The sequence below is a fragment of the Eschrichtius robustus genome, chromosome 15 (genome assembly GCF_028021215.1).
Source record: "Eschrichtius robustus isolate mEscRob2 chromosome 15, mEscRob2.pri, whole genome shotgun sequence".
Taxonomy (NCBI): domain Eukaryota; kingdom Metazoa; phylum Chordata; class Mammalia; order Artiodactyla; family Eschrichtiidae; genus Eschrichtius; species Eschrichtius robustus.
In genome coordinates this window covers 95927354-95941873 of record NC_090838.1, presented here as the reverse complement: position 1 = coordinate 95941873, position 14520 = coordinate 95927354, and the positions used below count along the sequence as shown (strand labels likewise).

At 46.6% G+C, this 14520-nt stretch overlaps 2 protein-coding genes across 2 annotated transcripts in view; one reads left to right on the top strand and one right to left on the bottom strand.

Annotated features, from left to right (window-relative positions):
* Positions 1 to 7146: 7146 nt before the first annotated feature.
* SOWAHC (sosondowah ankyrin repeat domain family member C) lies at positions 7147 to 11046 on the bottom strand. The gene has a single exon (XM_068565100.1). It carries the CDS (start codon positions 10968 to 10970, stop codon positions 9810 to 9812), a length of 1161 nt encoding a protein of 386 aa, XP_068421201.1. The 5' UTR covers positions 10971 to 11046; the 3' UTR covers positions 7147 to 9809.
* Positions 11047 to 11783: 737 nt separating this feature from the next.
* SEPTIN10 (septin 10) overlaps positions 11784 to 14520 on the top strand; it is a 55853-nt gene continuing 53116 nt past the window's right edge. The window contains exon 1 of the mRNA XM_068565200.1: positions 11784 to 11897. Within this exon, the coding sequence (XP_068421301.1) occupies positions 11871 to 11897 (27 nt within the window). The 5' untranslated portion in view covers positions 11784 to 11870. The remainder of the gene's footprint in view (positions 11898 to 14520) is intronic.

Sequence of the window (14520 nt, the reverse complement as noted above, 5' to 3'; positions counted from 1 at the left end):
AACATCTTGCCATGTTTGATTCAGATTTTTTTAAAGAAACAAAACTCCATAGATACAGTTAAGTTTCTCCATTTCGTTCTCCTTTTCCCCAGAGGTAAAGATCAGATTTAATTTGGTATACATCACCCTATGCCTTTTTATGATTTTAGAAGAGGAAGAAAACAGCCTGATTTGGGGAGAAAAGAGGGAAAAAGAACTCCTGCTTTAATTCCACTTGTGATGTGGTCAGTACTTTATTTAGTATTTTAAACCGTCCTCACGATATATCATTTGAATCTCAAAACCACTAAGTGTGATGGGCTGTACATACAGGATTTATCACCTCCAATTTATAGATGAACTACTGAAACTCAAAATACATAGCTGCCTACGTTTAAATGGCAAGTAAATGGCAGATCAATTTTCCAGTTGTAAAGAAATAGTGGTCGCTTTCAAGGAGAAAGTAATGTAGGTTTTTCATGAGTCAATTATATCTAAGTAAGTATTTTAAAATACTAAAAGCAATACTAATTGGGGGTGAGATCAACATGAATTGATGAAAAATCTGAATTACAAGATGTTACAAGTGCAATTCATTTCTATTTAGCAAACTCAAACTAGGCTGACAAATGTCTGCTTCAACATAGGTCCTGGGGTTAGCGAACACAGAGCGTGACCTGCAGCTAGGTTTCTGGAGCGCGAGAATAAGCATCTCTATCACACAAGTTTCTAATTAAAATGACCTCAAGGTCTAGCCTGCCCGACTTTCCACTGGTGTTAGGAATTCCCTCCTCAGTATCCTGTACTAGTGGCAGAATTCACCTCGAACGAAAGGCACATGGTGGTGGTTTAAAGTCCCCCTCGGCCCCAGCAACATTTCGCTTAAATACCCCTCTATTCTGTTCACTTGCTCCGCAGTTAGTTAAGGGCTTAATTTCAACACAGCCCACACCTGAATAAACAGATGCCTGTGTTCACGCAAGAGACGGCAGGAAGTGCGTGGAAGCCGCCGCAAGCAGAAGGGTCACCCGGGGCAGAGTCTATTATCCCCACCAGGGAGGAATGAGGAGCTGACCGCCAGGAACATCCCCAGGGGAGGCTCCCGCAAAACAGTTTCGTAGGATGGGCTGAACCGAGGCGTTGTTTTCATCTTGGCCTCAGACCACATCCAGGCCCCCATGGTCTCCTTTGAACACTTCGATGCAAACAGCTGCCAGAGAAGGGGATGCAGAGCCTCCCTCCTGGAGCCTGCAGACTGACAGGGGACGCCGAGCCCTGATGGTGCACAGAAGGGCGACCGTCATATTTCTGTAGACGCAAACGGGCACAAAGATGGCGCAGGAGAAGATCGCCATCCAGGGCTCCCCACCTCAGGCTCTCCTGGGTCCTCTCTCCCTTCTCCTTTCCTCTCCCCACCCCAACCTTACCAATCTTGCTGTGGAGTTTTTTCAGGACGCTAAATTTGTTTTGAAGGTGGTTTTCCAGCTTTTTGATCAAGGAATGCACGGTTTTCTAGTGGCGATTAAGGTTTAACGCGTTACCTCTCCTGGAAGGAACTTTCCCAGGAACAGGCATTGGGCAAGGCCCTGGGGAAGATAACCAGGGTGGGATGGCTTTTAAATGGACAACATGGCCTCACACAGACCCCGGACTCACCTCCTAGCAGCTCTCCACCAGCGCCACGCAGCACAGGTCTGAGGAAAAGCAGCTCCAGATGCATCCCCTTCTTGAAGATCCCAAAGCTGTGGGCAAAGTATAGACGGCGGGAGGGCCAGGTGGCCAGAAGAGCCGTTCATTCCTCAGTCTTCAAACAGCTGCTGAGAGGAAGCACATTCAGGATGGCGGGGCGAGACGAAGCCATGTGCTCTTGGGAACAGACAGGGGCCAGAAAACCAGGGCCCCGGGAGCCGGGGGCACGCGGCGGCAAACTGTCAAGTGGTCAGGGTTGGGAGGCAGGGAAGGGGCAGCGGCAGGAAGCGACCCCGCTCCCTGCGCAGCTCGGAGAAGGCTGCCGGGCCTGGACAGGGCCTGCTGTGGGCGGCGAGGGGCCGGAAGCGCGGCCGGAGGCCGGAAGCCGGCGTGCGGGCGGCTGTGGCGGAAGCCCTGGGGCGGGGCGTGCGCATGCCTCCCGCTGCAAGGGCGCCCCGGGGCGGGAAGCTCAATACCAGCTTTTTCTCACTTCTTCAACGTCTGCATTCCGTCTAACCCAGCAAAAACTGGGTAAATCATTTTAAATCAGGGAGACAGGCCAGCCTGAATTAAAGAAAAGTCCAATACCCAAAAGTATAGAAGGAACCGTTAGCTGGAGTTACGCGGGGATGGAAATGGCGGAGAAATGAGTCGTCTTTACTTTTCGCCCTTTCTTCTTCTAACTGGCGATGAGTATACATTTTTTAAAATATAAAAATAGTAAATAAATTAAAGCAAGGCATTTTTATTCATTTGAAGTTCATGCATAGTTAATTGGGTATCAAAGTTGTAGCAACTCATTTTTTAAGAGTAGTTTGCAAGCAATGAGGAGATATCCTTAAAGATTCTGTTCTTGGGACTTCCCTGGTGGCGCAGTGGTTAAGGATCCGCTTGCCAACGCAGGGGACACCGGTGCGAGCCCTGGTCCAGGAAGATCCCACGGGCCGCGGAGCAACTAAGCCCCTGGGCCACAGGTACTGAAGCCTGTGCTCTAGAGCCCGTGCTCTGCAACAAGAGAAGCCACCGCACTAAGAAGCCCGCGCACAGCAAGGCAGAGTAGCCCCAGCTTGCTGCCAGCGTGCAGCAACAAAGACCCAAGGCAGCCAAAAAACTTAATTAATTAATTACTTAATTAAATCTATTTAAAAAAAAGAGAAAATTACCTTCAAAAAAAAATATTATGTTCTTAAAGACATTCAACCATCTTCAACCATCACCCTTTGTAGTAGAGCAAAGGCAAGTGTCTGCTTATTCCAAAATGAGATTCCAAAATTCGGAATTAGTGGGTTACAAATTTAGAAATTTATGGTAAGGAAAGTGGTTGCCGTGTTGGTGGTTCTCCTCCAGGTCCACCTATAATCCCAGGATTATGCAGAATGGGCCCTTCCACTAGAGCTCAAGTGCTCAGACAAGTCGGTGGAGGTTGGGGGAGAGGAAGGAGAAAAACATAACCACACCCTGCACATTTTGGCAACTCCACCACTGTGAGGTAAGGAGATGTTCTTTCCCACCGCAGATGAATTTTACCCTAGGTGAGATGGAAAGGACCGAACACCCAAAAGTCCAGTTCTATTCTTTTCCTGTGCGGAAACAATATTAAGTGTGCAAGTCCAATCTGTCTCGCCCATTAGTGCTTGTCTGCAGTTTGTCTGGTCTCTTCTTCCACAGGGACAGTGCGCTCTCTGCATCACAGGGTGGTAGCCCTGCCTTCTGTGCTCCCAGAGAAGTGGCACAGCTCGTGGTCCCCGCGTGGCCTGGCGCCCAGCTGCCTGAGTTCAAGGCCAGGCTCTGCTGCTAACTCGCTTTGTGAACTTGGGCAAGCAGCCAGTTTCTGCCACGGACTCCTCATCAACGAAACGGAGATGCTAGAGTTGGGGCGGGGAGAGGTGGGAGAATTAAACAGCTTACTTTTCATAAAGTGCTTAAAACCTTGCCTGGCGTACACAGCCTGCCTCCTGGGAGAACTGACGGTGTTTACAGCCGAAGAACACCCTCGGCCAGCTTTCAATCCCCTCGGTGCCGACTCAGCCTGCAGCAGGGCGTGGAACTGCTGACTGCAACCAAGTAACTGCCTGGTGAATGCAAGCTGTCATGGACTGAAGGTTTGTGTCCCCCAGAATTCGTGCTGAAACCCAAACCCCAAGCTGATGGTGTGAGGAAATGGGGCCTTTTGGAGGGCTTCATCTAATGACGGGATTAGTGCCCTTACCAGAGACCCTCTGACGTGACAGCGGGAGGACACAGGGAACAGCCAACCGTCTGTGAACCAGGAAGCAGGCCCTCACTGGACACCAAATTTGCCGGGGCCTTGATCTTGCGCTCCCGGCTTCCATAACTGTGAAAAACAAACTCAACTTGTAACTGTTGTTTACAAGCCACCTAGTTTATGGGATTCTGTTTCAGCAGCCCGAATGGATGAAGACAAAACTTGAAGATCACATTCATCAATATTGGAAACTTCTGGACAAATCTCAAGGATTCTCAATTAGCTTTCTAGAGTATTTAGCTCAAAGTTTCTTACAGACCCGGAAGAATATTCTAACAGGCACTTCCAGGTTCTTTGATCAGAGCAGCGTAAAGTTTGGTTTAAAAAAAAAAACAAAAAACTTTTACGATCCTACTTTACTATTAAACTTCATTCTAAGTCAGCCAAATTTGGGCTGAAACTTTGGTCAGAGTGGAAGGCCTAGAGCAGTGTTTCTCAATACCGCATCAGTCACAGGGGTGCTTTAAAATGATCTGTTTTAGCTTTTCAGGTCCTCATGTAAGCCCTGACCAAATATTTCCAAAGGCTGAGTGTTCTACCTTATGCGACAGTCCATGGCATGTTTAAAATGATTATTAGAAAGTTCTCTAAGCTGAAATAAACTTCATCTCCCTATTCTCTTGCTTTTCATGGTTTCACAGAATAAGTAGTCATTTGTATGCATGATAATACTTAGAATATTTAAAGCCAGTTAAAGTAGATTCTCCTAGGGATTACGTACTTGAATAAACTTGTAAGGTAAAACTTCTTATAATCAAATTTACTGTTGAAAATCTCTTAAATTGCTTACAAAGTAAAATCCTAATAAAGCCGATTTTACCTCCAGGATTGGAATAGATTGTTCCTTGGGCTAGGCTGCAGATGCAGGGGTTGGCTGGCAGTAGAGCCACATTGTAGGAAAAATTCTTACCTTTATTCAGTTGGAATGAAGGCATATTGTTGACATTATCCATGTGATGCAACATTATGAAAAATTTCCTTAGAGTTTTCCATTAAAACAAAACACTTATTGTGTACCTTCGACATGCCAGGCATTGTGCCTGTGGGGACACTTGTCATTCATTCCCCGATAAATATGGAAAAGCAGACACTTTATCAGCTGAATGGGGAAGTCACTTCCTGAGACAAAAGTGACCTTTGAAGAGAAGATTGAGGAGAAAAAAGTTTGGTAACATGAAAGCAGTATTCTTCAGAAAAAAAAAAATCTGATAGTGTTGCAAACAACTCTGCTGCTATATCTTGAAAAACAGGTTCACGAAGGGTCACCTCCCAGCCCTCTAATAGTAACTATTGGACTCATCATTGAAGGAACACTGGTTTGCAGCAAATTCCCAAGTACTTTTAGGATTGATTTACAAGAAACTCTAAATAATACCATGTATTTAGCAAAACAAAAAATACTCTTTCACTAGGAAAAATCACAAAGATATCTTCATGGGGACTCCTCAATGAATCCTTTTAAGATACGTACTTCTAAGGAAAGAAGTCATTCTAGAAGCAGAAACTAGACTTATCTTGTTTTATAAGCTGTCATAAATTAACAGCAACCACAAAAAGCCCCAGCAGCGATCATAGCAGGATCTTCCTGAGAGGGACCAATGGCGGACAGTTACAGCAAAGATTCACAAGTCCCTCTGCCACCTGCTGAACTTGGTTAAAACAAAGATCAAAGGCAACCTTGATGAGGAAATAAATTCATTAATGTCCAATGCTTGATGGATATTAAAGAAAATGGAAAAAGGCATTCCCATCTTCCTTAAGCTCCAGTCTGGGAAGGGAGGGTTTCTGGTAGCTGGTGTGTGCTTGAGTCATGGGTTTTTAAAATTTTTTTAAATTAATTTTGATTGGAGTATAGTTGATTTACAATGTTGTGTTAGTTTCTGCTTTACAGCAAAGTGAATCAGTTAGACTCATATATACATCCGTTCTTTTTAGATTCTTTTCCCATACAGGTCATTACAGAGTACTGAATAGAAGTTCCCTGTGCTATACAGTAGGTTCTTATTAGTTATCTATTTTATATATAGTAGTGTGTATATGTCAATTCCAATCTCCCAATTTATCCCCCCCCTTTCCCCCTTGGTAACCATGTTTGTTTTCTACATCTGTGACTCTATTTCTGTTTTGTAAATAAGTTCATTTGTACCCCTCTTTTTAGATTCCACATACAAGGGATACCATATATGTCTTTCTCTATCTGACTTACTTCACTCAGTATGACAATCTCTAGGTCCATCTATGTTGTTGCAAGTGGCATTATTTCATTCTTTTTTTATGGCTGAGTAATATTCCATTGTATGTATGTACCACATCTTCTTTAACCATTCCTCTGTTGATGGACATTTTGGTTGCCTCCATGTCCTGGCTATTGTAAATAGTGCTGTAATGAACACTGGGGTGCATGTATCTTTTCAAATTACACTTTTCTCCAGATACATGCCCAGGAGTGGGATTGCTGGGTCATATGGTAATTCTATTTTAGTTTTTTAAGGAACCTCCATACTGTTCTCCATAGTGGCTGCACCAATTTACCTTCCCACCAACAGTGTAAGAGGGTTCCCTTTCTTTCCTCCACACACTCTCCAGCATTTATTTGTTTGTAGATTTTTTGATGATGGCCATTCTTCCTGGTGTGAGGTGATACCTCATTGTAGTTTTGATTTGCATTTCTCTAATAATTCGTGATGTTGAGCATCTTTTCATATGCTTTTTGGCCAACTGTATGTCTTCTTTGGAGAAATGTCTATTTAGATCTTCCACCTATTTTTTGATTGGTTTTTTTTTTTTTTTTTTTTTTGCTATTGAGCTCTATGAGTTGTTTGCATGTTTTGGAGATTAATCCCTTGTTGGTCCCTTCATTTGCAATTTTTTTTTTTTTAAGGTAGTGGTACTACCCTCTCCCCAAGCTGATTCCTCCACCGCTGGTGCCCAACAGCAGCACCTTTGCCAAAATTTGGCAATTCAAAGTGCAGAAAAGATAATGTTGTGGAAAAGCACCAAGTCTTGAGATCTTACTGCCATTGACTTTGTAACCCTGAACAGCATCAACCTTCATTCCCTTATCTGTAAATTAAGGATATACGGCCAGTGATTTAAGGGATAGAAAAAGGATCAAATAGATGCAAACTTCAAAAAGCATTGTGCGAAATGTAAAACCCCAGACAGGTAAAAATATAAAGGACTATAGTGATTTAGACAATTCAGAGGAAAAATCTAGTGTGAACGTTTTATTTTGACAAAAAACAAACTTTACAAATTTTACATTCTAAACTCCCAAAGTTTCACTTATTTGAAAAGTAAGAGACAAGGCATCCTGGACTCCAAGATTTCAGGCATGAATAGACTAGTGCCATATTTTCAAGTTTTATATGCTAGCTGCACTTTATACACCATAAAAGTGAAGAGAGCTGTGACAAATTCACTAGTGTCCAGTGCACCTGTAAGAAACACACCGACACACCTGGATTTTCTAACCACAGTTTCACATCAACGACCTCTGAGTAACTGGCGTGCATTATTTCCATTAATGGTAGGCACAACTCCACAAACATCAAATTACACAAATCACTTGCTTTTTATAATCTCAATTTAGAAATTGAAAAAATAAGAGGAACAGAGTTAAGTAGCTGAAAATGCTGCACTTACTGCACACAAGTACATCATGACAAGGAATGCTAGAAGTTCCCCCAGGAAAGATTTTTGAAATTTTAAAGTATATTTTATCTGAAAAGTTGAATTCTTTAATGTGAAAAGCATGTTAAGTATTGACTCAATCCCTAAAGATCTAGCAAATTATAGATTCTGTGCAATTAGGCACTAACATACACATTTGAGAGATTAACACTGACTGTTCAGTGGAACGGGGAGGTGGTTCCGCAGTGTTTTTATGGTTCAGTTTGGCTTCACACGTCCTTGAAACCGAAGACTCAGTGAGAAGTTACAACTTACCCCGCACTAGATACAGGCAATGTGTGTATGATCCGGAACAAATGACTGCTTTTCACCTTCAAGGAACCTAATTTTGATTTATACAAAATTAGATTTTCACCCACATGTATGGATAAAAGTGCTTCTCAAATGTATATATCCCACTTCCATAATCCTAAAACAAAAGTAAAGGCACACAAATGGACAATAGTTTATATATTTTATGTGAATGTTTTTCGTTAGTCTTTAAACGAAATCAATTGCTGTCTAGAGAGGTGTGACCAACTTGTTACAAATTTCTACAACTTTGGAAATTAAAGATCTAAGAACTCTCTAAACACTGCAGTTCTGTGCAATTCATGTATTGGTTCATTCACTCTGCAATCTGTTAACTCACTCTGTCATCACTACAGGCCGCAATACTTATATTTCAGCAACTATGAGACCAAAAAGACCAAGGGAGAAGGACGTTTTGGAATTAGTCTCCCACAAGTCGTTTTGAATCTTGTTACAAGTGAATTTAATATGCCTGTGAGTTAAACTGAACAATAATTATAAAGACACTCACCCTAACATATCTGAACGAAATATAGTTAAGAACCACAGTTAAACAAGTCTTTAATTTTAATGACCGATATTTTTTCACTTATATGTGAAGGGATTCAATAGCCAGCAGCATTTAAATATAGAAATAGTCCCATCTATTTTCTTTTCCCTTTTATAAAGTGCTATTTTTAACTGGGTAGATTTACTAGCCAGCTTTCCAATAACTTCACTCCATGTCTCTAATAGATTCAAGGAAACACTGGAAAATTGAAAAGATTGAGTATTTTAAACATTTGTAAAACATTGCTACAAAGTATTGAGACTATGAATGTATTTCATTAGTAAAATAAAAAGTGTACCTTATGTGAGAATCATTAAGTTCATTTAATAATTACTTCACAGAAGCATCAGTTCACTAACATTTATGTCAATTTTTGTTAATAATCTAAACCAGAAATAGTTTCTGTAGGCAATTCAACTCTAAGCACTGCCAAATAGGGTCATGCCAAGTAGAACCAACGGTTAAATGACCCCCAGAATAAAAACTCCGACAAATTCAGACTTTTGGAAAAGCAAAACAAGTTAGTGAGAATCAGAAGCAGAGGCAATATTTACTTAAAAGTACCATAGGTTGTTAAAAGTGTTTTCTTTAAATAAAAATTTGTGTAGTTATTAATAATGTACCTTAATACTAAGTGCAGTGGTATTAGAGATAATTAAGAGGAAACCACACAACAGATTAACTCAAAAGTGAATGCTGCCTATTTCTTTAGTTCAGTGACCAAAGTTGAAATTGCTTTTGAAAAGAGGTGAACACTACTTACAAGTAGGGTACCAAGAGATTCCCAATTGTATTCACATTATTCTCTAATTAGTATTTGTGCATTTCAACTCTGACCTGACCTTCAGTAGCATCTTAAAAAACAAATGCAATTAGTAAAAACACAGGGTAGTACGTCGGTTTGTTCACACTTACAAACACTACCAGCTTCATTACAATTTGCATTTCCTGTTGCTCTTGGAAGAGTCGCCACTATTAAAAACAGATACGAATGTGCAATGCTCCTTACTCTGCACGGTATCCGGCAATGTTTCAATCAAAGGGACCCTCAATCATCAACTCAGCACCTGATTTAGATACACTTTCAGTCCCTAGAAACAGGGACTCCAGCGCAGAAGGGTGGCAGGGGGAAAAGAGGCCTAGGTCAAGGTTTGAGGAATCGCTTGGAAATCCACTGCAGCCATACTGCTAAGGAGAATTCCTCCCCATCCTTTCCAACCCCCCGAAGTAAGAATGCAGCATTTAGCTTAAGTCTTTTCTGGTCTCACTTCCTTGTCTACACCTAGTACCCTATTCCTAAGAGGACAAACAAGTCTTAGAACGTTCTAAAAGAAATCATTTTTACCCGAATACATTGGACTTGGGTCTCAATTTGAATGAGGATGAGTGGCCTTTAAAAGACCGGTCCTCCTCTTCGTCCTCCCCCTCCTCCAGGGGCTGCTCCGGGTCTCTGAAAGAGGGTGTGGTGTGGATGATCTGGGTTCGGAAGCGGATTTTGTTGAGTCTGGGTTTCATCCGCCCACTAGAGCTGCCCGAGGCTTTGCGACCCGGCTCCTTCGCTTTGCCCGCAGCCAATCCCTCGGCCAGGTGATGGTGATGGTGATGGTGGTGGTGGTGGTGGTCCCCGCCGTCCTCCAGAGAGTGCGAGAGCCTGCCGGAGATGAGGGTCGAGGGCAGCACCCTAGAGAGCCTCCAGCGCCCTCCCCCGCTGCCCGCCGCGCTCTCGGCTTCGTCCTCGTCCAGGGCGCCCACCAGGGTCCGGATCTCCTCGGCGGTGCTCGGGCTCAGGTACTGCGAGGGCTTCTTGCCGCTGTAGTCGCGCACGTCCACGTCCGCGTCGTAGGCCCCGACCAGCAGCTTCACCACCTCCACGTGCCCGTGCATGGCCGCCAGGTGCAGCGCGGTGTAGCCGCCGCTTGTGCGCGCGTTGATGTTCACCGGCAGCCGGTGCTGGCCCGCGAAGCGCACCAGCAGTGCCAGCAGCTCCTGCCGGCCGTGCTTGGCCGCCCAGTGCAGGCAGGTGAAGCCGGTGATGAAGTCGCGCTTGGCCAGCAGGCCGGGCTCGCAGGCCAGCAGCCCCTCTAGGATGTCCCAGCGGCCGTCGGCGGCCGACAGCATCCACGCGTGCTCCAGCGGGTCCAGCGTCAGCGCGCCCGCGCCCTCCTCCTCTGCCGCCGCGCCGTCCACGCCCCCGGGGCCGCGCCGCAGCTGCGGGGAGCCCCCCGCCGCCTCCCGGGGCGCGGGGCGGCCGGGCCGCGGCGCATCGCCAGGCACCTCGGGCCGCGCGCCCTCTTCCGCGGGGCCGCCGCGGGGCCGCCTCCCCGGGGGCGCGCTCGGGGCGCCGTCCGCGGGGTCGGAGGGGTCGGCGGGGTCTGCCGCCGAGTGCCCCGGCTCCCTGAGGCGGCAGCGGGCGCGCTGCTCGGGCGTCCCGCCCAGGGCGCCCCCGACGGGCTGCTCCAGCTCGGCCTGGTCCCGGGCCCCGCTCTCCACTGGACCCTCCATGCGCGGCCGCGCACCTGGCCGGCTCCGGACCGACGCGGCCAGCCCCTCCTGAGGCTCCTCGCGCGCCGCAGCGGCCTGACTAGCCCCCACCGCCCCCCGGCCGCACCCGCGGACACGCCCCCGCCGGACGGACACGCCCACTTCCGGCCTTCGCTCTGGCCGCCTCACCGCTCCCGCAGGCCCCTCTCCTCTCCGCACCGCCCCCTTTCGGTCCCCGCGCAGGCCGCAATCAGTGCTCTCCCCGGAGAACACGCCCTGGCTCCACCCACTTCCGGACCGTGAGCGGTCCGCAATGGCCGCTCCTGCCAGGGGACACGCCCCGACCCCGCCCACTTCCGGCGCCCGCTCCGGCCGCAATCTGTGCTCCAGCCCCGCCCCGGCTGTCAGAAAAGCCGCGGCCGCTTTTCCGCGCGTCTTTCTCCTCGTGTCCCGAGTGTGCTCCATTCTCTCCCCGGCACTAACTGGTCGTTCTCTAAAAGGTCTGGGCACTCCTGTGACAGGCCCGCTTCGCGCGCGCGGCATCTGGGCGCGGTGGAGACGCGCGGCCCGCCCCGCCCCCTAGCTCACTGAGGCCACTGGACCCCTCCTCTCATCTCCCCTCCCCTCCCTCTTGGACCCCTGCCCCCCGCGCCATCCCGCCCGGCCCCCCACGTCACTGAGGCCGCGGGACCCCTCCCCTCAGCTCCCCTCCCTTCCCGACCGCACCCCGCCTCGAGCCATCCCGCCCGGCCCTCACGTCACTGAGGCCGCCGGACCCCCCACCGCCGCTCCTCCCTTTCTCCCTCCCGCCCGCGCCGCCCCGCCCCGTCCCGCCCCCAGCGCCCCTCCGCCGCCGGACGCGCCACTCGGCCCGCTGCAGCCGCCTCGCTGGCCCTCCGCCCGCCCAGCCCCGCCCGGACCATGTCTTCCGAGGTGGCGCGGCACCTGGTGAGTCCCCGATCCCCCGCCCCCCTCCCCGGGACCCCCGCCCTCCTGCCACGGCCCCTCCCGGCGGCCGAGGCTTCGCGGGGCTTCCCGTCTTCCCCGAAGTTGAGTCTGAAGCGGGGGCGGTTTCTGTAACGGTCCCGAACGCGCGAGAGCGGGCCGGTGGCAGGCTGGCCCACTGGACTCGGCCTCCCAGGCCTTCAGAAGCCCCCCATTTTACCCAGTATCGACCTCCTTGGGATTGGAGCCTTTTTCTCCCGCCTTGGCGCCCTTTTCCGTTAAAAGAACTGATGTGGCTGATTTGTTCGGTGTTCTGTACCTTTCAAGTCCCTTTTATGCACTGATCTCATTTCAGAGTAAGCCGTGGGATGGTCACAGTTGTGTCCTCGGCCATTCCAAGCTGTTCCTTGCCCTTTTCACTCTCATTCTCTTGTGAGTGCCGTGGAGTTTTCCAGACGCTATACATTGTGGAAGGACCACTTGCCTTTTGAAAATTTTGTTTTAATTTCTGATACTATAAATATCAGTGCTCGTAATCCTTGTAAACAAAAGCTCTTCGGGGGCCTGAGACCAAAAAGTTTGAAAAGTGCTGGTCTAAGCAGTCTCCCAGATTAAAAGTTTAGCTTGTGGGGACCTGAGGGGTTGGGTGATGTTCCCAAGTCACACAGCCAGTTTGATAGAGCCTGGAGAAGGGTTTTTGTCCTGATTCAGCCCAGGTCTCTTTCCTCTGTGTCCTGTCGTTAGGGAGGTCTCAGCTTTCCTGTCTGGACTGCCTTGTTACCGTTGCTGTTTGTGTGCACGTGTGGGTGAGGAAAATGTGTTTTAAACTCTTTGGTTCAGAGTGAAGTTCAGTCTTCAGAATTAAACTTGGGCTGGAGAGAGTTTAATCATTTAATTGATGGTGGATTTCTTGTCAGTTGCTGTGCTTATTTTGCAATAAGTTTACCTTTGATTAAAGTTTTTGAGATAATTGTAAATTCTTGTGCAACTGTGAGAAGTAACAGAATTCTCCAGCACCCTCTACCCAGTCTTCCTTAATAATAACACGCTGCCAACCACAGTGAAGAGCACACCCAGGACACTGACACTGCTGTGTGAGGACAGAGCTCTCCTTCGCCCCAGGGCCCTTCGCTGCCCTTTTGTAGCCACAGCCGCTTCCGTTCCACTCCACCTCCTCCTTAGCCCCTAGCAACTACTGCAGTCTGTGATTTCTTTGAGTTTGTCATTTCGAGACTGTTATATAATGGGATCGCTCAGTGTGTAACCTGTGGGGATTGGGTATTTTTCATTCAGCAGCGTCTTCTGGAGGTTCATTCAGGTGTCGCAAGTATCATTAGTTTGTTCCTGTTAATTGCTGAGTAGTACTCCAGGGGGTGGATATACCACACTGTGTTTGAAGGACACCTAGGTTGTTTCCAGTGTTGGGCTGTTATGAATAAAGCTGCTTTAGTAATGTTACATGAGGAAGAGGTAAGTCGTCAGTTCTCTGATTCACATGACAGTTGCATGTTTAGTTTCGTAAGAAACTGCCAAACTGTTTCCCAGAGTTTCTGCACCGTTTTTCATTCCCATCAGCAATGTATGCGAGATCAGTTTCTCCACATCCTCCCCAGCGCTTGGTGCTCCTGTTTTTTTATTTAGACCTTCTGATAGGTATGTAATGATATATTGGGGTTTTAACTTGCATTTTTCTAATGGCTAGTGATGCTAAACATCTTTTCATGTGCTTGTTTGCCATCTGTATATTCTCTTCAGTGAAATGTCTCTTCATTTCTTTTGCCCATTTTCTAATTGGATTTTTTTTCCTGATTTTTTTTTTCCTGATTTTAGAGGTTTTTAAAATATATATTCTAGACACCAGTCCTTGCTATGTGGTTTGCAAATGTTTTTTCTCATTTTTTGTGGGGTTTTTTTTCATCCTCTTAAAGAAACTTGTGCAGAGCCAACATATTTTAAAGTTTTGATAACATCCATTTTATCAGTTTTTCGTCATATGGATTGTACCTTTGTGTCAAGTCTAAGAATCCATTGCCTAACTCAGAATACCAAAGGTTTTCTCTTATTTTTTTCCTAACAGTTTTATAGTATGTTTTACATCTAAACCTACGACCCATTTTGAGTTAATTTTTGTACAAGATACAAGACTTAGGTCAAGGGTCATTTTTGGCTTATGGATGCTCCAGCATTTGTCGAAAAGGCTATCTGTCCTTTCTTGAATTGCTTTTGCACTTTTGTCAAAAATCAGTTGAGCGTGTTTGTGTGGATCTCTTTCTGGGGTCTCTGTTAGCATGCAGTCTTGATTCCTGTAGCTATATAAATAAGTCCTGAAATAGAGTCGACTGATTCTTCTCACTTTATTCTTATATTTCAAAAAAAATTTTGGCTATTCTAGTTTCTTTGCCTTTCATTATAAATTTTAGAACAGTCTTGTCTACCTACAAAGAATTTTGCTGGGCTTTTGATAGATATTACATTAAGTCTATATATTAGTTTACGGAGAGGGACTTTTAAACTTACAAATTTAAATTCCTTAATAGTTATCTGGCTATTCATGTTGTTTCACATTGGGTCAGTTGTGATGGTGTGTGGTTTTGTGATCCATTCCTTCCAAGTTGTCAGATTTCTG

Excerpts from the sequence above, each read along its gene's own strand:
- SOWAHC (XM_068565100.1), bottom strand. The coding sequence starts at position 10,970 with ATGGAGGGTCCAGTGGAGAGCGGGGCCCGGGACCAGGCCGAGCTGGAG.